Source organism: Littorina saxatilis, linkage group LG7 (genome assembly GCF_037325665.1).
Source record: "Littorina saxatilis isolate snail1 linkage group LG7, US_GU_Lsax_2.0, whole genome shotgun sequence".
Lineage (NCBI taxonomy): Eukaryota > Metazoa > Mollusca > Gastropoda > Littorinimorpha > Littorinidae > Littorina > Littorina saxatilis.
Window position 1 is genome coordinate 41,034,588 of NC_090251.1, and position 23,741 is coordinate 41,058,328.

Genomic DNA, 23,741 nt, shown 5'->3' on the forward strand with positions numbered 1-23,741 from the left:
TTTTTGACATGGTCCTAACAGGGAGGACCTTTAGGTAAATTGTTGACACTGTTTCACAGACATGCTTACGATTCTTTTTGACATGGTCCTAACAGGGAGGACCTCTTGGTAAATTGTTGACACTGTTTCACAGACATGCTTACGATTCTTTTTGACATGGTCCTAACAGGGGGGCCTTTAGGTAAATTGTTGACACTGTTTCACAGACATGCTTACGATACTTTTTGACATGGTCCTAACAGGGAGGACCTCTTGGTAAATTGTTGACACTGTTTCACAAATATGCTTTTGAAGTTTTCTGGTTATGGTCCTAACAGGGGGACCTGTAAGTAATTTTTGACACTGTTTCGCCGACATGCTTTTGATACTATTTGACATGGCCCTGACAGGGGGACCCCTTTGTAAATTCTGACTATTTCACAAATAGAGTGCTAAATGGATACGGTCCTTGGGGAAGAGAGGGTGGGGGCTGAAGCCAAGAACATTCTGGCTTGTCTTCAGTGCATGGATGCTGCGACGAATCGTCCACATTCTGATGTCCATGCCTGTCTCTCGGGCATTGTGCCATCTTGGAATTGGATGGGATGTCGACTCACTGGCTGGATAGCATTCGAGAGGGGATGGGTAAGAACAGGTTGGCGTCTGTTGGTAAGACTATTGAGTTCAATGCCCTTGTATTGATATGTTGGTCCTTGCAGAAAGGGTTTGGTTTTGGGTGGTGTTAAATAAAACAAACAAACGTAAAAACAATAACTCACACACACGCCCAAGCACACAACTGTCCATTTCAATTTGATCATGTCTCGACAATCGGGCTTGATGAAAAATGAACTATGCCTATGGTCCTTTTTTAACCGCCGAAGAAGAAAGTTTTTGATTAAATTATTTATGGAAAGGATCCCATCCTGTGTGGAAAATAGTCTTAGATGGGAGGTGGGATGTCAAGTGAAACGGCAATGGGAATGTTTTTGTGATCGAAGTTTTGTTGGAGCGCATTGTTGACATACTACCCAACAGGTCAACCGGCATAACGGGCAGTACGTAAGCATTCTTGACACGGTCCTTACAGGGGGGCCTATAGGGGAAAGGAGAAACACAATTTGACCATTCTTCAGTTCGTCGATGTTGCTTCTGTTGACCTTGGTCCGAGACGTACATATACGTCGTGGGCAAGTACCAGTCAGCGGTTAAGGCAGAGAGTTCATTTCTTGGATGGATATCATTTCGGAAAGGATGGTAAGAACTTGTCAGGAGGGTCTTGGTAAGAATGAACGCCATGTGATAGCGATGTTTGTGGAATTGTCTTTTGGTGATGATTGACGTCCTTCCAGGGGGACTCATTTAAGATTCGCGAGCTGAAGTATTTCTTGTTTTCTCACGCCTTAGCAGGGGGGGGGGGGGGGGGGGGGATTATACATTCACTATCTACTGTTTTGATAAGCGTGTCCGTTTTGTTAAGGTCTCTAAACGGGGAGTGTGGTAAGAGTACATTCCACAAAGGTAAGGATTTGGGGTGACTTCCTAGCAATGCAGATCCCTACAGGGGAACATTGTTTGAGACTGAATATCTTTGTGTCTGTCATACTTAAATGTTGCGGCTGATCAAATGATCTTTGACGTGGATTCATATTGGAAGTAAGTACAGTGGAAACCCCCTTCTCAGACAATCAAATATGTATGAAAATCACGTCTCAGAATACGAGGGGGTCTTACAATGGAGGCAGATTTATGACCGTCATGATTAGTAAAATTGGAAAAAAAGCCCAGAAATTAAATGAAAAAAAAGTGTGTTTATGGGGGGGGGGGGGGGGGGGATGATGTCTGAAAGGGGGGGTTTCACTGTGGAGGTCTTCTGTTCTGGAATGTTTGCTACCGAGTTGGCTTCATACCCAGTGGGAGGAAAGGTACGGATTCGAATTTTTCGCGTAAGTATTTTGCTGCGTTCAGTGTAAGTATAAGAGGGTAAGTGTAAAGGTACTGTACTCTTGAACAAAATCTTTGTGAGGGAAGAGAGGTTTTGCTTCTGGCAGTGCCAGCATCATTTATTGAAAAATAAAAGAAGGAAAGAGAGGAAACGGAAAACGAAACAAGGGTGACAGTAAATTGTTGATGTAATTATCAAGTCTTGAGAAGTGACTGACGTATTGGAAGGCTTCCCCCACCCCCCCGAAATTAGCCACTTGTACCTGCTGATATGCATGTCTTTCTGTCAAATATAGAAGCTCTTTCAGAGGTCTTTTTAGGACAAATTTAGTGCGCTCTTCTTAAAACTTCTTTTGTACAGTTTTATGTTCAATTGCTATTTATTTTTTAAATTGTAAGGTTAGAAACGCAAACAGTTATAAAATGTGTATTCTCTAAATAAATTCCAGTGTGTGTGTTCTGTCATGCCCTAATTGCCGTTGAACAATATAGTTATTTACGTCGCAAGGATTAGAGTTTTTCATAGCTTTCGTGCTTAGTATATTCATATCGTTAGTATCAATACTTTTTGATTCGGGAATGTTGCAGTTGCATCACTGTAGATCATAGATAACGGGGAAAAGGGGGACTTACAATAAAGTATATATTTCTTTTTTTTTTAGATGTTTTTTTGTATTATTGATTTGTTTGTACTATACAAATATGCACGAGCAGCAAAGCGACACGTACCAGCACAGTCTATCGTTATTTAAGAGTCGTCCCCAGCTGTCGCATTGACGTCAGTGTAGTCTGTAATTTGATGACCCAGGTCCCGGTCGTAATTATTGTACTGCCCTCATTTACCCCCCCCCCCCCCCCCCCATTTCTTATTCACAAACCAGCTCTGCTGACATTGTTCTGCTAGTGTACCTGTGTATATTATACAGACCTGTTTACCCTTACGATTTTGGCGTAATTTATTACGATTTTCTGCAAAAAATACGCCATTCCGCTATCCGTGTCAAGACTACGATTTTCATTTATGAAAAAAATGTAAAAAAAAATTTTTTTTTTTTTTTTTTTTTTTTTTAATCAATTCACGTTTGTAAACAATATCTCTACGAAGAAGAGAAGAATCTGTACACAGCGCAAGTGGGAGTTCAGCAGCAGTCGTAATCGTCTCTTATAAAGTCGGTTTCTTTTTACATTTAGTCAAGTTTTGTTACATGTTGTAGGCGGTAGATACGATACAGGATAGTTCTTAAAAAGAAAAGAAAATGGTTAGCCTTCTTCTTAGTGCATCGCATTTATCATGCTATTATTAGCTTTAAATCTGGAATGGTTAAAAATTACTACGCTTTTGTGAGTTTTGAAGGTAATAAAATAGCAATAAGGAACTTAAAAAGCTGTGTTAAGTGTAATAATATCGTGTGGTGTGTATGTTTGTGTTTTCAGCTTGACATTTTCGTTTCCATTCGTCTTTCAGCTCGATTTTTGCTCTCTCTCTCTCTCTCTCTCTCTCTCTCTCTCTCTCTCTCTCTCTCTCTCTCCAATGCTCCTGACCCTCCCTCTTTCTCTCAACCCCCCCCCCCCCCCCCCCCGCAACAACACGCACACACACGCTCTCCACGGTCCGAGGAAGTGTTGATTTACAAGGGAAGAAAAAGAAGGCAGCAACGTCAGAATAGTGCAGGGCATCTATTATTAAAACTTCATTTTCTCCCCGCCAACACGTTTTGGTTCGAGGGGGGCAAGATATTGACCGGGGGTTATCTGTCGATTTGTTTGGCAGGGGATCATTATCACGGGTCGTTCCGCCGCTGCGGGCACACTTCGCACCTGTAGGGGATGCAGTTGCGATTCTTCAAAAAAGGGGGAGGAGGGATGTTTTATGGCATTGGAGGCTTGTATCATTAGTCTTTGTTTTCAAGTTGGATCTGTTCTTTTTCCTCTCTCGCTGTCTCGCTTTCTTTCTTAATTTCTGTCTTTCTTTGTTTTTGTCTTTCTTTGTTTTCTTTCCTTTCTATTGGTTTACTGTTCTTGCAAGCTTAGCCCTTTTACACTTGTTCTTTCTTTTCCTCTCGCTTACTCATTATTTCCTGTTTTATTTATTTATTATTTTTTCTTCTTCTTCTTTCTTTTGAGGTAAGAGTTTCTACTGGAAAATGGGAAGCGGAAGATATAGATGGTGATGAATGCTCCTGCCAGGGAGTATTGCTGCAGGAAAACACACATGTATATCATCATACCACTTTCTTCTCCCGCCCAGTTGCTAACAGAACGCGAGGGGGGAGGGGGGGGGGGGGGTCGTTGACAGAGATAGAACATATAGCCTACAGTTACTGTTAGTTTTAGCTGGGTGGCCAGTATCGGAAATGCCGCATGCATGATGGAGCGAAAGCCAGGTCTGTTAGCGCCAGGAGTACAAGATACGATCAGCTCAACAGAAACACAACGCTTACACAGTCTGGGATGATAACGTACGAAGCCCGGGATTGAAAGAAAGAGACTCATCTGCCTTATCACTTGAGAGAGAAACCAGCACTGAACAGAGGTGGATTTACGCATGATCAAGCGACTGGTGCCCCCTCCGCCTAAAAAATAACTTACAAAAAACACTCAACACTGTTAAAAACATACGGGTAAAACCTCGACTGAAGGTGGTGAGCTCGATTGGATTACCGCGCATTGGAAGCTTCGTCCTTTTGGCCGACAACCAACTCTAAACCGGGAGGTATTGCCACCGCTTCGATGACACAGACGGGGTCAGCGCTTGGGATTCACGCCTACGGCTTAACACCTGTCAACGTCAGGACCAGATCATGAGATGTGAAAGGCTAAATGTATCTACCGCATTCCAGCCAGTCACAGGGCGTCATGTAATGGTCAATTACCATTAGAAAGAGAAAACTAGAAACTGGCAAGATAATACACAATAAATCACAACAAATCTCAATTTCAACCAATTCGACACCGCGGCTGGCTCTCACCCGGTTCGTAATTTCTTCGTGCACCTCAACCCTGATCTCAGACCATATTAAAGCTCCGCGGTGGATCTCAGGATGGCTCCGATACCTAGATAATAACAATAACAATAACAGCACTTTATTGTCCATTAAAATATTACATAAAAATGGAAATTTTTCTTCGGCACACCCTGCCTGCCTGTAAACGATTATAACAACAATTGTATAGGACGACGCACATAGATTGGAGGCTCCATCGTGACGTGGTGGTTGTCATATCGGGATGGGTGTACGGTTGGTGCTACATAACTTTTAGAGTTTGTTTGGAGGACCACAGGTAGGAACAGGTATCGTTTGCCTTTGAAATGCGCACGTGCGGGGAAAAAAAAAAGTGGTACATTATAGCTCTCACGGGTGCGTAAGGAGTGTCTAGGTGTGCTGCACTTACGTGCTTGCACTAGCGGTATTCGGAGATGCCGCTACAAAACTCGCACGCTCTCTCTCTCTCACTCACACACACACATGCACACACGCACACACATGCACACACACACACTCTCTCTCTCTCTCTCTTACTCTCTCACAAAATCATCTCAGTCGTAAAAAGACCCTATCCCCAACTTAACGGCCGGGTCACCTCTTCGGAGTTTTGCGTCAATTTAACATCCACACCCCCCCCCCCCCCCTCTCTCTCTCCCCTATATGTTATTCCTAGCAGACCAACTACATGGTTCTTCCTCCGACTACCCAGTCAAACTTTTTCTTCGTTACATCACCCTTTGTATAGTCTCTGCGGCCTAAATCTTGCACCATTCGAGCTGAGAGTTTTCGCGAAGCGGCACAGACCCCGCCCAGTTCAAGTGGAGTACGGTTTGAAACGAGTTTACGGAATTTGCACTTCTTTACGCCCTCTCAGCTCTTTAAACTCCAACATTTTCTGTTTTACCGTCAAGTTCATGTTCTTCCCACAACTTCCACTAAGTACCAACCCATTCGGCATATTGCACCCCATTCGTGAAAAGTCTGTGTCGATAGGTTTGCCCTCCTGTTTATGTCTGACTCTCTCTCTCTCTCTCCACACACACACAATCACACACACTCTGTCGTCAGGTGTGGTATGCCCGGTAATATCGACACGCTTATTGTTGAGCTTGTTTTCCCGGACGGTATAGGTATAATATAGCACATAGCGAGTGGCCTTTCACATGGCAGGTATTGTTCCGTTCAAGGAGGGGCAAAAAGCAGCAGGTGTGATAGTCAAATTGACTACATTGAAGTAATTATTCGAGACAATAATTGTGTAGTTGTCAAGGCTGTTCAACCGAGTGAATTACGTCATTGCCATAATTATGCTAAAAATTATGCTAGTCGATATACATTATGCCAGTCGCAAAAACCGCGTCCAAAGAGATTGCAGCCTGGGAACAGTAAAAAAAGTCGGACTAGGTCCTGCTGGCTTCTTACTACTACTAGACCTCTGAAACCAAGATCGGCAGTCTATTACCGTTGTCCAAAAATACTACGAGGAAACAAAAATGAGGAGACGAAGTTTTTCAGTCGTACATGGTACTTACATGTACCCTCTTCCCTTCGTTTAGAACAAATGTCGCCTAATTGGACTAGTTGTTGTAAACACTCGCACACAATTCGTTTTGGCATATCATGAGGCCCGAAATAATCCTCGCAACATAATTCGGTTACAAGGATTTAGTGGATCGATCATCTTGCGTTTTGGGAAACCACTACAAGCTCTCGCATCTAATCTTCGCTCGCAGAGAACAAAGGAGAGCCGAAACTGTACGTGGGGGTATTTATATAACACGAAAGGGAACCTTGTGGCAATATGTAAAAGGAACAGAGAGAGATCGAGTGAGGAATAAAGAGCTAACTTTCGCCAAAAGCGTTGTAGGCTGGGCGCAAGCCTGTGCATCAATTTGGTTAATTGGAAGCGATTAGGGGGGAAAGGGGAGTTCAGGAATGGTTGGCAGATCTCTGGATTGTTTCCACCCATACTGTGTGCTCTGGGCTGTATATATTTATAACCGGGCATCCAAAGACTACAGTGGCCACCCAGCATTAGATCTACCCAGGGCTTTCAACGACAACAACAACGCCAAAATACACTGCCATCCGAGGCGGCCCGTCCTCCTGACTAACTCCCTGCACTCGACTCCTCGCCGCTCCCCCAGCGTGCTCTATCTAATGCCCCGGTCTCACATATACGATTTTTCGGAAGTGTCGGGGATAGTTAAGTCGGCTAGGTCGGAAGTGTCGGATGCAAATTCGGCTCCAAATTTCACTCCCGACCTGTCCTTACGACTGATCCGACCATGTAGCCGACAAGCAGACGACAACCACCCGACTTTAGGGCCGACAAATCCGACATGTGTCCAGACACTTCCGACTGCAGTAACGACAATTCCGACTGCAGTTACGACAGGCCCGATTATTAGCTGAAAAACTTCCGAACAATAGCCGACTCTCACGACCAGTGTAACGACTAAACCGACTAGCTAACGACTGTCCTAACGACAAATCAGACTGCCCTAACGACAAATCAGACACCATTACGACTAATCCGAACGACGCACACGACACACAAATCCGACCACCCTTACGAGTCTTCCGACTACCGTTACGACTAATCAGTATCGCCTTACGACTAAACCGACACGCTTACGACAACCACCCGACAAATTTCTATTCGTCTGAGTCGGGAGGCTCTTCCGACTGTGTTGAACATGTTCAAAACAGTCTGAAGGGCCTTCCGAACTAACTGACTTTTCAAAAACAAAATTGCTAATTCTCACGAACTCTCCGACCTCTTCCGACTTCCAGCCGACTACCTAAAGTCGGGTGACATTCGTAGATGTGAGACCGGGGCATAATGGAGCCTGCAGCCACATCACCGCCACGTAATCCCCACTCATCCGCTAAGCCATTTTGTGACCAGGTATTGTGCCGGCTGATGAGGACGATATAGGCCCACTCTCCGTGGAGCATGCTTCTTAGTCCATCGATCGGCATTTTCGTACCTAGCCTATATCATTCGTCTTTCCAAAACCCCGCCTTGGCGGTCCAGCCTTCCAAAATATAGTAATGACGTTCTGTATTGAACTTCATCTCATTGGCGACGTGGTAAAAAAAAAAAAATTAGCTGAGTAAAGGGTTTGTGTCGAATGGTGAAGTCACTTCCGAGTCAAAACTTGATTACAAGTAAATCAACACTTTTCCGACAAACGAAACTTGAAAAGACAACGCATACTTACATCACCGATAAAGACACATTTCCAATGAAAAAAAACATGAGGCAAAGGGAGAAAGACATTCAATGACGGTTCAGTTCTATCAGTTTTGACACGAGACCTACTTCTACTGAAAAACCAGCACCATATTGAACAGCAGTAACCTGTTAGCGTAGAATTCAACGCTATCACTATGATACGCCTTTAAATTTTTTATTTTTTTTAGTTTGTGTGACCTGAGCCCTAGATCTGGTATCACATTTTACCCCCCCCCCCCCCCCAACTTGAAAACCCAAACAAAAACAACCAACCAACCCCCCCCCCCCCCCCCTTCTTCCTCAATAGAGTGTGATTTATAATAAGAACAAATTGACGATATGTGATAAAACGGTTTAACATCAGACACAAAAAACACATTGTGGACGAGACGGGAAGGGGGGCCAAACACACACAGACACTCGCATGGTTCACAATCTGATATCGAGTTTGCACGTGACACTCAACAAAGGCGCCGGGAAAGAGAAGTGACAGTGCAGTCGGCCGGCCTGGAAACACCAAGGCTTCTTCCACTGTCGACCGACATTCTTCCTCGGAAGACAGGTTTGAGAATAATAAACAGATAACGTGTGTGTGCAAAAAGAGAAGGGGGGGGGGGGGGGGGGGGGGGGGGGGTCAGTAGTTCGTTGTTATCGCAGTCTCTGAGAGATAAGTACGAACGATGGTAAGTTTACATTTATATATAAGCCAACGGGTGCTGCTTTACATCCAGCCCTCGGAATATTCTGATCAATAATTGTAGCCTACGTTATATATAAAAAAAAAATTGGGTAAACATCCCCCCCCCCCCTCCACACACACTCACATAATCGATACAGATGGCGAATCTGTGTGTATTTTAGATGGAAAGACATGAGAGAGAGATAGAAAGACCAGAAAAGTGCTAGCTAGCCTCATCGGGTCGTGGTGCTGGCGGCTAACGGAGACGCTGCCTGTGGCGTGGTTATTGGATTAGGGGGGACAATGGTTACTGAAAATAGCCGCAGGGTTATGAGGGTCCTCAGGGAGCCCCTTGTTCAGTATAGTGCCAACACACTCGTCTCTGAAAGCGCACGCTTCTCTGATCGCGGCTATTGCCTGGTATCTATGAGGAGCTAAACGCGTTGGTGTTGTTCACCCACTGTACTGCTCCCACATCGCCGCTGTGTTTTCGTTTCTTTTTATGGGGGCGAGGACGCCCCCATTCTATACGGATAGTTTAGAGGTTGACCATGGGCAGCGCCATTTTGTTGTGAAATACGTCATCAGTTTGTGTACACAGGAAGTTGTGACATCCGTCACCCTATGGGAGGGGTGGAGGCAACATTGTTCATCTGTAGAAAGTTGTGAAATGCGTCACCCTATGGGAGGGGTGACGTCAAAATTGGTCATCACAGAGTTTGTGTAACACAGGAAGTTGTGAAATACGTCACCCTATGGGAGGGGTGACGTCAAAATTGTTCAACAAAAACATGATTCGTCGCATATTATTGTGCAGGGTCAACTGCAACAAACTCAAACAGAGCCATTCATAGCTTGCTGTATTTGAGTGACTTATATACCGACATTTTTATTTCTTATCTTCAGCACAGGTGTAGGAAAAATCATGAACCAAAATGTTATTTATTTTGTAATTTAACAGTTTTTTTTACAAATATGACCATGGTCTTTTAAACATACAGTGACATTAAACATTGTTATGTTAAAAAAAGAAAAAAAAGAAAAAAAGCTTTTGTGCACAAATCAGAAAATACATTGTACATTTTACCTACAGGCCAAACAGTGTCTGTTGGCGGCAAAAGACCCAGCAAGTTGCTATTTTTAGATCGATTAAAAGTTGTCAAGAACAGGCGCTTACATTTGGATGTGTCCACTGATAGTAGGTTTGGTTGTGATCAATCAGAATGATGTGGGAATAAAAATGTATGACAGTTTGGTATGATGACATGTAATTCAAATATGCTGAAATGTAATATTATACATGATATAATTTAATTATGGCTGTTGCCATGACCATAAACCCCAAGAAAGGTTTATTGTTATGTAAAATCAAAATACCAAATTCAAGCACCTACGGTGCGGCTTGGACCTAATTTGGATGGACACGCAACTCGCTCAGCCAGCCAGCGCTGCGAGACTTTACAGCGGCCAACTTCGCCGCGGCGCGCTCATTGGCTCAGCATTGAACTTGCGTCAAGGCCGATGCGCGTAGATTCCCAGAATGTTTACTTTCGGTTAGATTCTTCGACAGCATTCGCAGAGGTGACTGCCGTTACAGAGGTGATTAAAACTGACCATCGAAAGGAAAATAAGATTCATATTGGTAACTAGATGATTACCCGCTTCGCCGGGAAGAAGTAGAGCCGAATACCTGGCCGTCGCCGGGGACCCGGCTTTGCCGGGTGTACGCCGGCGCACGAAGGAAGGGAGATCTAAAAATAGTAACGTGCAGTGACCTTCTAAATATAAACGTACAAACGGGAATATCGATTGACGCCAGCGCACGAAGGAAGGGAGATCTAAAAATAGTAACGTGCAGTGAAAAACGAAAATCGGTTCAGCGCTGCGCGCTGAGAGCACGTGTTGAAATATCTCATCGATGAGGTTGTGTCCGGGGTCTCTGTCAATAAGCCCACCAAATTTGAAGCAGATCCATCGAGAACTTTGGCCGTGCATGGCGATCAATCACACACACACACACACACACACACAGACACAAGTCGTATATATATATAGATAGATACTAATAACATACTTGCATAACAAGCATGTATCTACCAAAACTGTATGGGAGCACATAGTTGGAAAGGCGTGGTGAAGCGATCAAATCGAATCAGTCGTCCCGGTCAGTCAGTGCACTGATCAGCCACCACGATTGAACGTCACTGTCCGTATTTTGTATGTAAGCAGAGCTTCCAAACTAGTTAAATCCTGATGTAGTTTACAAAAACAAAACAAAATCTCATTCCTGTTCCATTGTTATTCTTGTATTTGTGATATATTCTAGTGAAACTGAAAGTAAGTGTTAAAAGCAGAAAAGCCGGACCGAATCAGGTAATTGGGTTGGGAAAGTTTTGCTAAGAAATCCTGTTATTTCCCTGGGTTAATAAGCATCTCTTTGTCCAACTATTTACACAATTTATTTGACTAGTTTGTGGTTTCAATTGAAATTATTGTTGTATTTATTTCTAGACTACAAGAACTTGCATTGATTGCATTTCATTGTCACAGCACAAAACACTGAATGACACATACTGATTGACGAGCATGCCAATAGCCTTCTCGTTTTACAGTATAGGTACTGATAGTTGTATACAAGTTTGAATATCACTTTGAACACTGCCACATTCAGTTTTACAGAATACAGAATACAGTATTTATTGAGCCAAGTGACATTAAAAAAAACATTTAAAGCACAAGGAATTTAGCGTAGTGTTGGTAAAATCACGCACACACACACACACACACACGCCCACACATTCACTGACATACACACCAACACACACACGCCAACACACACACGCCCACACTACAGCAGTCACGATCACACCATCAGGTAAAACAAGCAGATCCATCGAGAACTTTGGCCGTGCATGGCGATCAATCACACACACACACACACACACACACACAGACACAAGTCGTATATATATATAGATACTAATAACATACTTGCATAACAAGCATGTATCTACCAAAACTGTATGGGAGCACATAGTTGGAAAGGCGTGGTGAAGCGATCAAATCGAATCAGTCGTCCCGGTCAGTCAGTGCACTGATCAGCCACCACGATTGAACGTCACTGTCCGTATTTTGTATGTAAGCAGAGCTTCCAAACTAGTTAAATCCTGATGTAGTTTACAAAAACAAAACAAAATCTCATTCCTGTTCCATTGTTATTCTTGTATTTGTGATATATTCTAGTGAAACTGAAAGTAAGTGTTAAAAGCAGAAAAGCCGGACCGAATCAGGTAATTGGGTTGGGAAAGTTTTGCTAAGAAATCCTGTTATTTCCCTGGGTTAATAAGCATCTCTTTGTCCAACTATTTACACAATTTATTTGACTAGTTTGTGGTTTCAATTGAAATTATTGTTGTATTTATTTCTAGACTACAAGAACTTGCATTGATTGCATTTCATTGTCACAGCACAAAACACTGAATGACACATACTGATTGACGAGCATGCCAATAGCCTTCTCGTTTTACAGTATAGGTACTGATAGTTGTATACAAGTTTGAATATCACTTTGAACACTGCCACATTCAGTTTTACAGAATACAGAATACAGTATTTATTGAGCCAAGTGACATTAAAAAAAACATTTAAAGCACAAGGAATTTAGCGTAGTGTTGGTAAAATCACGCACACACACACACACACACGCCCACACATTCACTGACATACACACCAACACACACACGCCAACACACACACGCCCACACTACAGCAGTCACGATCACACCATCAGGTAAAACAAGGTGTGAGACGGGCAAAGTTAGCTACATATGCAGTTGATCATATCATTAGTGCCAGTCCACGGATGCTCCCCCCTTGTTTGTGTGTATGTATGTGTGCAGGTTTGCATTTCAGTCTGCATGAGGTGAGCGATAGTGATTTTTAACTGTTGGTGCTCAGTGATTTACAAGCATAACAACTGTGTGAATGGTGCTATATTGAATGAAAGAGTGTGACATGAAGTTCTTGTACATCATTGTAAAGAGTGTGAATGACGTTTTAGTTTAGATGTCAAGCGCTTAGAGCAAGCCTTTTTAACGAAAGGTTTTGATTTAGCGCTATATAAATGTTCTTCTTCTTCTTCTTCTTATTATTATTATTATTATGTTTTCTGTTGCTATGTAAATTCTCCTGTCTTATGTAAAACACACACACTTTGTATTACATTTTTTTTTACAATAATCTCTCTTGGTGCTGGGTACAAATATTTTAAAAGTTTTCAGGTTCATGTTATTCTCTAGTTTCACTTTTTGTTTTACGCTCGACACGTGTTTGAATCTGTATCTGTCTGCAACTGTGAGTAAGTACACCTGAATCCAACATACTAAAGAGAAATAGAGAGCTTCAGTATTTAGTCTGTACTTTAAAATAAATTGTTATTGGGGGGGGGGGGGGGGGGGGGGTTCACATGGTTTGTTTGTTTCAGAACCACACCCATATACACACATTTCACATGTAAACCATTTGTCCGCCCCCTGTCGATATTTATCGACTAAGTTCCTTGTTCGTTTGCTGCCGTTGGAGTTGAATGATCCCACTTTTATTCCTATGTATAATATTTATCTGCATTACTTTCTTCTACCTACTAGTTTCTTTGTTTCTGTCGATATGCCTATGATATATTACAGCCAGTTCTGTCCGGCAGTGAAATAATGTCGGTTGGTCTGCTATGGTTTTCGCACATATTTAAATTTGTATCGGTGCACAATTTGGTTCGATTGAATTATGTTCAATTGAATTATGTTCGTGGTAAACGTTTGTTTCTGACTGTGACAAAAGTACACATTGATTATTTGTGAAGTCGGCCGACATCTAGCTGAGTCGATGAGTTCTGACAGTTTTGCCCCCTTCACGACTCCCTACCCTTCGGCTTCTGACCAAAAGCCTGTTGCAAAGACGACAGAATCGAGAGCTTACAGAACAACAGAGACAAGGATATAGATAATTCAGGCGCTGCGGCGTTGGGAGGGGGAGAAACAACACCATGCCTGCTTCATCGCCCACGTGGAATGCTCAATGTGGACTGACAAGAAAACTATTAGTGTTGCACAACTATCACCCGCGGCATTTAGGCGCACACACACACACACACACTCCCTCATTCTCTCTCTCTCTCTGTCACACACACATACACACACACACTTTCCCACGTTTTCTCTCTCGCGCTCTCTCTCTCCGTCACACATATACATACACACACACACACACACACACACACACACACACACACACACACACTCTCTCTTTGTCTCCGCCCGCGCACGAAACTGACACATGATAATACTCAGAGGGGCAAGTGCAAAATAGTAATATGGTTCCACGATGTATTCAACTCCCAACTGTTGCCACAAAACAGAATAATACAGTGCAATCATCCAACACCGACTGCATCTCACCCCCCACCCCCCCCCCCCCCCAGGCGCAGCAAAGCACTTTCATGCTACTCACTCTCAGTCAGTCCGAGCACCCATGGTACGTGGATGTATTTGGCGCACGGTGGTTGTGGTGACGACGATGGTGGTTGTGGTGACGACGATGGTGGTTGTAGAGGTATGGCGAAGGGGGTTTGGGAACGGCGGGGGGAATGAGAGAGGAGGGGGAGGGGATGGGAGTACAGGGGGTAAGATCTGTTGACGTAGTGGTTGCCTAGGCGACGGGAACATGGTAGTGGAGCGGAGAAAGCGAGCTTTTGTGTCTTATTTATGTTGGCACAGAGACTTGCTAGATTTCGTGCGTTGCGGTTGCTTCATCAGAATTGCAGGTTCCCCGCTGTGGCACGGGGTGTCATCGTCGCAGGAACAATATTGTTCCTCTAATGTGCCTCACTTCGGCACGTGACTGACTTTCATAAGAAGCTTACCCACACCAACTCGACCAACTTTTCTTCTCCCAACACGGCCAGTCCCCACCGCCGGTGTAACACGAAATTTTTACTCCACGAAAAATTTACTCCGGAGTAAATATTTCGTACGAAATTCTTACGTTACTCCGAGTACACTTCTCGTACGAGAAAAGAACTCCCCAAGGCACGAAAAAATTACTCCCTCCACGAAATTGTTACTCCCCATTTTTTTTTACTTCCAGTAAAAATCTCGTGCGCAAAAATGGGATGCGGGCGAAGGGATAATGCCAATAAGTGATCTCGCACACACGAATGTCGCGCTACCCTCCTTCCACCCCTTCCACCACCAAGAACTAACAGGGGACAAGGGAGTAAAAATATCGTACACCTGGCATGGGAAGTTAAATTGCTCGTGTTGAGGTGAAGTAATTTATTCGTTATTTATTCGTCAGGGGAGTAACATTTTTGTACGAAATGTTTACTCGGAACTCACCTGTCTTGGGGAGTAATTTTCTCGTGCAATGGGGGAGTGCTTTTTTCGTAAAGGGAGTAACTTTTTCGAACGAAATGTTTACTCCGGAGTAAAAATCTTGTGGGAGTAATTTTCTCGTGTTACACCGGCCCCACCTTATCAACCACGATCGCCTGGGTAATATGATGACAGCAGTATCAACAGCTATGTATTTAATATGTCACACATCATCATATACCAAAACGTCACCTTTTGTGGCAAAGCGAGTCGCTGTTATCCGATGACAGTGTGACCTTCTAGCATGCACGCGCTGTCTCAAAGGGACCGTCTGCGGATTGACGACCGTCATCCGATCTGCATAATCAAATTGTAAAGGGTGTGCTGCGTGACCGCAACTGCTGGTCAATGAAATAGGATTAAGTGATAATTAACTACTGTTCACATGGCGGATATTGAGCCGATTTTTCTCAGCGAAAAGTTGCCCTGAAGTGGGATAGGCAGAGTCGGCGGGAAGTTGGCCATTTGTTTTTTACAAGTTCCAACCGAGTCTCAGCCAAATCAACACAACAAGAACGGGAGCTCGTGATAGTGACGACCACAGTCTTAATTAAATAAAACGACTGCGGACCAATACTAACATTTGAAAATAAAACCTTGAAACCTTGACACGACCATTGATGTCTGCCCCCACCGCCCTGATATGGCCCTTCGTGGTCGGCTGGGCGTTAAGCAAACAAACAAACAAAAACAAATGTCTGCCCCCGTGCACAATAAATGTGAAAGTTACTAAGATGTTTGTGGGAAGACAAGAGATCAGTGGACAAAATGGAGAGTACCTCACCAACTAGTTAGCAGTAACACCGGCCTTACTCTTTGTCAGTCTCGTACCGACTGCACCACACGCGGACCGGGCGGTGAAGTAACGAACGGGGGAAGCAGCGGGCGACCTTGCAGCGTGCCTTGCAGCATGCTACACCAACTCTCCTTAGCCTCAGCTGCCTGGGATTAGCTGCCGTACAGGCTGGGCCTAAACCAGTCTCAGGGGTTCGAACCCAAGCTGGCTACAATGCCGACTGTTTTTTCTCTCTCTTCCAGCCCTTGCTGGCGCTGGCAACAGAACAAGGCCTAAGTATCGCCTTGAGACCGGTGTTGGCCCCGGGAGGTAAACGGGGCGTTAACCAGCGAATAATTAAGCTGGCTGGGGTGGGAAAGCCGGCTTAGGTGCGGCCTTGACTGAAAAGTTACTCAAAGGTCAAAGGGATTAAAAGAGAACCTCTGCCAAAGCTGTCGATTCTATCTAACGCAACCTCAACGATGTCATCCTGTATCGGATTGAGTTATCCCCACGGTGGATGCAGCAAGCAGCACGTGCAAGGAAATGACCACGGCGCGAAGAGGCGAGGGGAGAGTACGTACAGCCATCAGGAATAGATGCCAGACGTTCGGAGGAGTAGCCTGTTGACCTGATCAAAGCTACTCAGTCGTGACATAGCCACCAGTCTGAACCTAGACATCACCACTATCATCTACATCTACCAACGTCTCGCTCCGGCCCGCCCCGGCCCCGGACCAAAACAGGAAACCAGCGGGAAATGGAACTGTTTTTGAGAGAAAGAGTACAAGTGTCTAGCTAGCACGATAGTTGTTAGTACTCTCCCCACTTCCACCATCCTGAGCTCTCAGCAGTCTTCTCCCCACCCTTCTTAGCTGTATCGACCTATCGATGTTGCGCCCCGCAGAGCACACACAAAGCTTGTGTTCCCCCTGGAAGCAACGGAGCGAGTTGCCTGTGCAGGTGTTAAATAGTTCAACAGTGACTGTCACCACCACCCAGACTTTTTTTCTGTTGTGTAACCCAGCACCGATTAGCGGTCATTAATTATTTTTGTTTACTCGCAGTAAGTGTAGGCCAGAGACTGCCTTCTGTGGTAAGTGTCATCGAAAGGCTTTCCCCGCCGTCAGGGGTTACATTCTTTCGTATCATTCAACATAGCTCGGCCTTGCACAAAGTAGTCCCGTTTTCACTGATCATTATGTTTTCATTGTTTGCATGTCTGTCTGTCTGTCTGTCTGTCTGTCTGTCTGTCTTGTGTTTTGTCCTCCCTCATAGAGCGCTAACTCGATCTGTCCCCAAATAGGCCCATTGTTCCCAAGAGGACGTAAAACTCAATTAGTAAGTCCCCTTCATCAGTGTGGGCTGGGGAGCTGGTCGAGGAGGTCTTAGAAACGAGGAGTGAGCTTTATACCTGAGTGTTAAACCGTGCTAGAGAACCACCAAGCTAAGTTTTTCAGTACAAACGTGACACCCTCTGTCATTACTGATTGGTTTGGGCTGGGACCGAAGAACTTAAAATAAGACCCCCGTAAACTCTTCAAGCAGGAACCATTCCCGAACTGGGGAGTCCCGCTGAAGGAAACGAGAGTAGCGAAAACGGCACTCCTGTCTGCGATCAATAACCTAGAAAATAGAAAGTAGGTTGAAAACACCATCGCCAGAGTCGTTCAAGTAGTACGCGGCACGTAACTTCTGGAGCAACACGTAGCTTTATCACTTTTCACATGTCTGCAGGTTTTATTTCCCTACACGTTCAGATTCCAGTCGTTCGAGGAGAAGAAAAAAGATTCAATCGGAATAAGATTTCTTAGTGCTAGAGAAAACGCAGTGAAGAGATTGGTGCCAGTTTTCTGCACTCAAACAATCGCGGCAAAATCATTAGGTTATCTCATAATTATTCCCATTTCGAACAAATCTGCGGCTTGCTCTGAGAGGCTACAAAACCCTGTCTACGCTCCCCTCCCCCCAAACAAATTCGCTATCATATTATGGCGCAGGACCAGAAAGTAGGACTGATATAAGAACACTGTCCCGAAAAGAAGGACTTGGAGTTAGACTGCCGGGAGCAAGTCTCTCGTCATCTCCATCTTATCCGGGACGACTACCGTAACTGCGGGCACATTTTCTCTGGCCACCGATGTCTAGTTCTACTTAGCTAACCACCCCAAAGGGCCCAAACGATATAAAAGAAAATCGCCACCGATTGTCCGGAATTGGCGTCTGGAGGATTTGTGCAGCGCTCGCCTCAGCTCAGCACGGAAAAGGCCATCATTGATCTGTGGGTGTAACTTTTGGCCCTCCGCGAAGGGTTGGATCGGATCCTTCTCAGTCAAGCTGAGCTCGTTAAATGCCATTTGATGGGCTCTCAGGACTGAGACGAGTCACGACAGAAGCCAGTACAGTACGTTCGCCGCAATTTTGCCCTCAAAGCACACAACATTCTTGCCGGGAGAGAACGGAGTTTGTTTGGAGAAAGGTTGAAAAAAAGTTACATTCTCACTGCTAAAATTGACTTGCACTATGAAAACAGATGGTAATGTATATTTAGAAGTTGAACTGGAATAAGGATGGACGAGAGGCGAAAAGGTGAAGGGGACTTGCCAGCTGGGATTGGGTTTGAAGTTTTATAACGCACACACACACACGCCTTACAGTAACACACCGATCCTCAGAATTGGTGCTCTCTCTCTCTCTCTCTCTCTCTCTCTCTCTCTCTCTCTCTCTCTCTCTCTCTCTCTCTCTCTCTCTCTCTCTCTCTTTTCTTTGAACCCAAAAAGCTTCTAGCGGTAGTTGGGCCGTGTTGCAACAATAAATTAATGCAAAGACTGACAAGAAAGTCAGCCGCTTCCTCCTCCCGAGTACATTTTCCCCCCAGTTCATGCACTTGTATTTCTTCGCACGAAAATAACCTTCCAGCAAACATTCGCTTTTTATTTTTCTTCTTTAAAAGTCTGTCTCGTGACGTCATAGTTACCGCCAATAGTTTCTTTTCCCAGGTAGTAGCTTCTGCACAGTAACAAGCTCTACTTATTTTGACAGGCGCACGGTCTAGAACTGGGTAGCATTTTTGCGTTGCTCCCCCTGAGTTACTCGCAAAAGCAAGGGATATCTATGGGTAGACCTACTTAAATTAAATATTGTGGAACGTCAATTAAATATCGTGGAAATATTGTGAATACATGTAGGCTACCATAGAACCTTTTTTTTTGACGCATATCTGTGAAATATTGAAGGTGGAGTAAATTCACTCTGAGAACAGAGCTCGAGTTTCAGAGCCTTAAAAACCTGACATTTTTCTTTTGGTCAATTGAAAAGATGAAATTAGAAGCAGACAGGGAACCTACGCTTTCATTCACGACCAACTAAGGGACGTAATCTCGGCAATGTCGGACATCGAGAAGCTCCCCAGGATTAGTGGAACTGAATGAGCCCCAGAAGACCAGCAGAACAGAAGACCAGTGCTTCGTTCGGTGCTGTCTTGCTGAAACACATAGCATTTACCTATTTAACGCGTTATTTGGTTCGTTCATTTGTCAATGCTTCCCTTACAGGTGTTACGTCGGTTCGTGTAGAACATACTTTCTGAGAATCAAGAGTTTGTTATAGCACAGTTCTGCACGCACCGCTGAAAGACAAACGCTCGATGCATATGATATCACACACGTTGAGGCTTACATCGGGAAGTCTTGAAAGGGGTTCGCTGTACACTATACTTTCTATTTGAGAGAGGGAGAGGGACACAGAGAGACAGAGACAGAGAGAGACTGAGAGACAGAGAGAGAGACGTGTTTACACTGTTACTGCAGACGCGCAAATTGGGGTTGTGGGCGGGGGGTAGTTTGTGTGGAGCTGGGAAACGGTGATGGTGGGATAACCTTGAGTTTGCCAGTGATCGTTGGAGATGTTCGTCACACAGACACAGACACACACACGCATCCCTCCAACTACCGTCTTTCTGTTGTTCTGTTTGTGTTTGCTTGGAGATTATGGGCCGTCGTTTGGTTACGAACCATAGTTGAATTTTGAATGTACCAAGCATTACCACTCGTCTGATAACGATTTTACTCGTCATCATACTCAGTAACTCTGTGTCTTAAGTTAACCTTTATTTTTCCAAATCATGTTGGTGGGATCTTCCGCAATAGTTTGCAAGGTTTTGAATAAAACTAAAGCAAGATAAGGATAGTGATAGAGAGAGAATACAAGGCGAAACAAGAGTTGTAGAGGGAGAGAATCGAGAGGAAGGACGTCACAATGCTGGCAGAGGGTATGAAAGGTTGCCTCCCATCCATAGGTGATCAAGCTGTTCGTTGCAATTGTTATGCTGATACCACAGTGGCAGAAATCAATTTGTCTATCGACGATGGTTAAAACCTCTTGCATATTTTACAGGCGTGCATGCAGCAAGAAGCTTTGGAAAGATCACACACACACACACACACACACACACACACACACACTCTCTCTCTATCTCTATCTCTCTCACACACACACACAAATACACAATCAGTCTGTTTTTGTCTTGTGCCTTAAATTTGCACAATTATTGCAGTTACAGACTCATGCAGGTTTGCTCTTGCTTGATATCCTATTCAGTAGGAATTATGCGGTGTGGCATTTTTATCCTAATTTAATTTTTTGGGCGTTTTTTTGTTACAGGGGACCCGGCCAACATCCCTGGTGCTACATCAGACCCCTACAAGACCCTCTTCATCGCCAGAATTGTAAGTACCTTTTTATATTTAGTCAAGTTTTGACTAAATATTTTAACATCGAGGGGGAATCGAAACGAGGGTATGGTGTATGTGCGTGTGTGTGTGTGTGTAGAGCGATTCAGACTAAACTACTGGACCGATCTTTATGAAATTTGACATGAGAGTTCCTGGGTATGAAATCCCCGAACGTTTTTTTCATTTTCTTGATAAATGTCTTTGATGACGTCATATCCGGCTTTTCGTGAAAGTTGAGGCGGCACTGTCACGCCCTCATTTTTCAACCAAATTGGTTCAAATTTTGGTCAAGTAATCTTCGACGAAGCCCGGACTTCGGTATTGCATTTCAGCTTGGTGGCTTAAAAATTAATTAATGACTTTGGTCATTAAAAATCTGAAAATTGTAAAAAAAAAATAAACATTTATAAAACGATCCAAATTTACGTTTATCTTATTCTCCATCATTTGCTGATTCCAAAAACATATTTAAATATGTTATATTTGGATTAAAAACAAGCTCTGAAAATTAAATATATAAAAATTATTATCAAAATTAAATTGTCGAAATCAATTTAAAAACACTTTCAACTTATTCCTTGTCGGTTCCTGATTCCAAAAACATATAGATATGATATGTTTGGATTAAAAACACGCTCAGAAAGTTAAAACAAAGAGAGGTACAGAAAAGCGTGCTATCCTTCTTAGCGCAACTACTACCCCGCTCTTCTTGTCAATTTCACTGCCTATGCCGTGAGCGGTGGACTACGAGTATACGGTCTTGCTGCGTTGCATTGCGTTCAGTTTCATTCTGTGAGTTCGACAGCTACTTGACTATATATTGTATTTTCGCCTTACGCGACTTGTTTTTTATTGACCTCATAGGTAAAGAAATGACATGCGCAGGACTCCCAAAAAATTCAAGTTTTGAAAGAAAGAAACAAAATGTGGATAAATTCCTGGTTTTACGCTGTAACAAGAAAGAATAACCTTGTGTTTGTGTATGTGTGTGTGTGTGTGCTACTTGTCTGTAGAGTAAGCACTGTAAATGACAAACAAGTTGTTTTTGTGAACTAGGTCATTGTGATCAAGGAACATTGAACAGTATTTCTGACATAGATGATTAATATCTGCACTTTAGTAAATAGCAAGATGAACATGTGTCTTTCTGCATAAAACAAGTTATTTCAGTTGTCACACTGACATAGAGGAGCCAAAGAAGACCCTGTGTATCAACATTTTCATTGAGAGTTATTTACTCTGTATGCAGCTGTTACTGTTTGTGACCTTTCTGTTTTAAACGAGTTATTAAATTGGATGTCGTTTTTTGTTTGTATTGCTCAAAATGGGATTGTGTTTGCTGTTTGCACTTGTTAAGTATAAGGTGTTTCATAAACACGCTTATTGCCCAGTGTGACAGTTGCACTTCAAATTTCTCTGCGAACATGTTTGCCGCATTTTTTCTCTCTGTCTGACGGTCAGTGTGACAGTTGCACTATTAGAATTTGCCATTGTATTGTTTCATTACTCCCAATACCCACCTCCTGTCTGTCTCCCTTTGTCTGTCACTTTAAATTTCTCTGCGAAAATGTTTGCCTAATTTTTTCTCTCTGTCTGATGGTCTCTATCTCGGCCTCTTTCTCGCTGAGCCCCTCTTCTTGTTTTATTCCTCAGTCTGTCTGTCTCTCTGTCTCTCAGTCTGTCTGTCTGTCTGTCTGTCTGTCTGTCTGTCTGTCTGTCTGTCTCTCTCTCTCTCTCTCTCTCTCTCTCTCTCTCTCTCTCTCTCTCTCTCTCTCTCTCTCTCTCTCTCTCTCTCTCTCTCTCTCTCTCTCTCTCTCTCTCTCTCTCTCTCTCTCTTGCACACACTCAGAGAAGAAAGTATACTGACGACTGCGACTTGAAGGAAAGGTAAGTTTCTTATCCTTCGTCTCATCCTCTTTTATTATCGCTCCCGCATAAATACCCCCGGCCCTCTACCCAACATGCATGAGATTTTATTGTGATTTTGCAGGATTACTCTTACTGTTAAAGCTTTTAGGTCGTTCTTTGATTTAACGTACAAGGGCAAATTTGCGTTTTTGTAAGAGAGAGTGAGAGAGAGAGAGAGAGAGAGAGAGAGAGAGAGAGAGAGAGAGAGAGAGAGAGAGAGAGAGAGAGAGAGAGAGAGAGAGAGAGAGAGAGAGAGAGAGAGAGAGAGAGAGAGAGAGAGAGAGAGAGAGAGAGAGAGAGAGAGAGAGAGAGAGAGAGAGAGAGAGAGAGAGAGAGAGAGAGAGAGAGAGAGAGAGAGAGAGAGAGAGAGAGAGAGAGAGAGAGAGAGAGAGAGAGAGTACACTTTTAATGGCAACCATATGTGGCTCAACAGTACAATTAATCAATCAGTCAACAAATCGGTGAGCTAGATGGTTGTGTCTGTAAGGCAAAAAAAATAAAGTTGTATGTTTCTGGTCACCCGACCCTACCTAGTTTTTTCCCGCCGACCCTAGACTTTTTTTTATTGCATTTGTAAAAAAAAAGCAAAAAAAACACGTCAAAACGAAAGTAACAGACGGCAGACGACACAAGGGGGATAACCCCTCATCCCTTTTGTCTCATTTGTTTTGTAATGTGTTGTCTTTCTCTTTGTATAGTAAGTCCAGTCTCTTTGCGTCACTGTATAGTTATTTTCTACCCTGACAAAAAACAAAAACAAAAAAAATCCCTACCTACCTACCCTATTTTTTTTAGCCATGTTACCAGAAACATACAACTTTTTTTTTGGCCTAATAAAAAAAACCAAAGTGAGAGTAGTATATTTGAACCTTCTTCACTTGCCTGTGATCAACCAGTTTCACGGAGACCACCAGGTAATTGTAAAAGGAGAAAGGAAACAAAATTGAATCGGTACCGAATAGCCAAATAGATTGAAGGGACATGACAACCCAACTACCAACCAGTTTCATGTGGATACAATTCAACAAGCAAATAAGGGCTGAAATGGTCTATAAGTATAATTGACG

The 23,741-nt window shown here is 43.6% G+C and overlaps 1 protein-coding gene across 1 annotated transcript in view; it reads left to right on the top strand.

Moving 5' to 3' along the window:
• The window catches only part of LOC138971475 (U1 small nuclear ribonucleoprotein 70 kDa-like), a gene marked incomplete in the record, with an annotated part of 136,690 nt that overhangs the window by 26,069 nt on the left and 86,880 nt on the right, over nt 1-23,741 (top strand). The window contains 1 exon segment of the mRNA XM_070344211.1: nt 20,696-20,760. Within this exon segment, the coding sequence (XP_070200312.1) occupies nt 20,696-20,760 (65 nt within the window).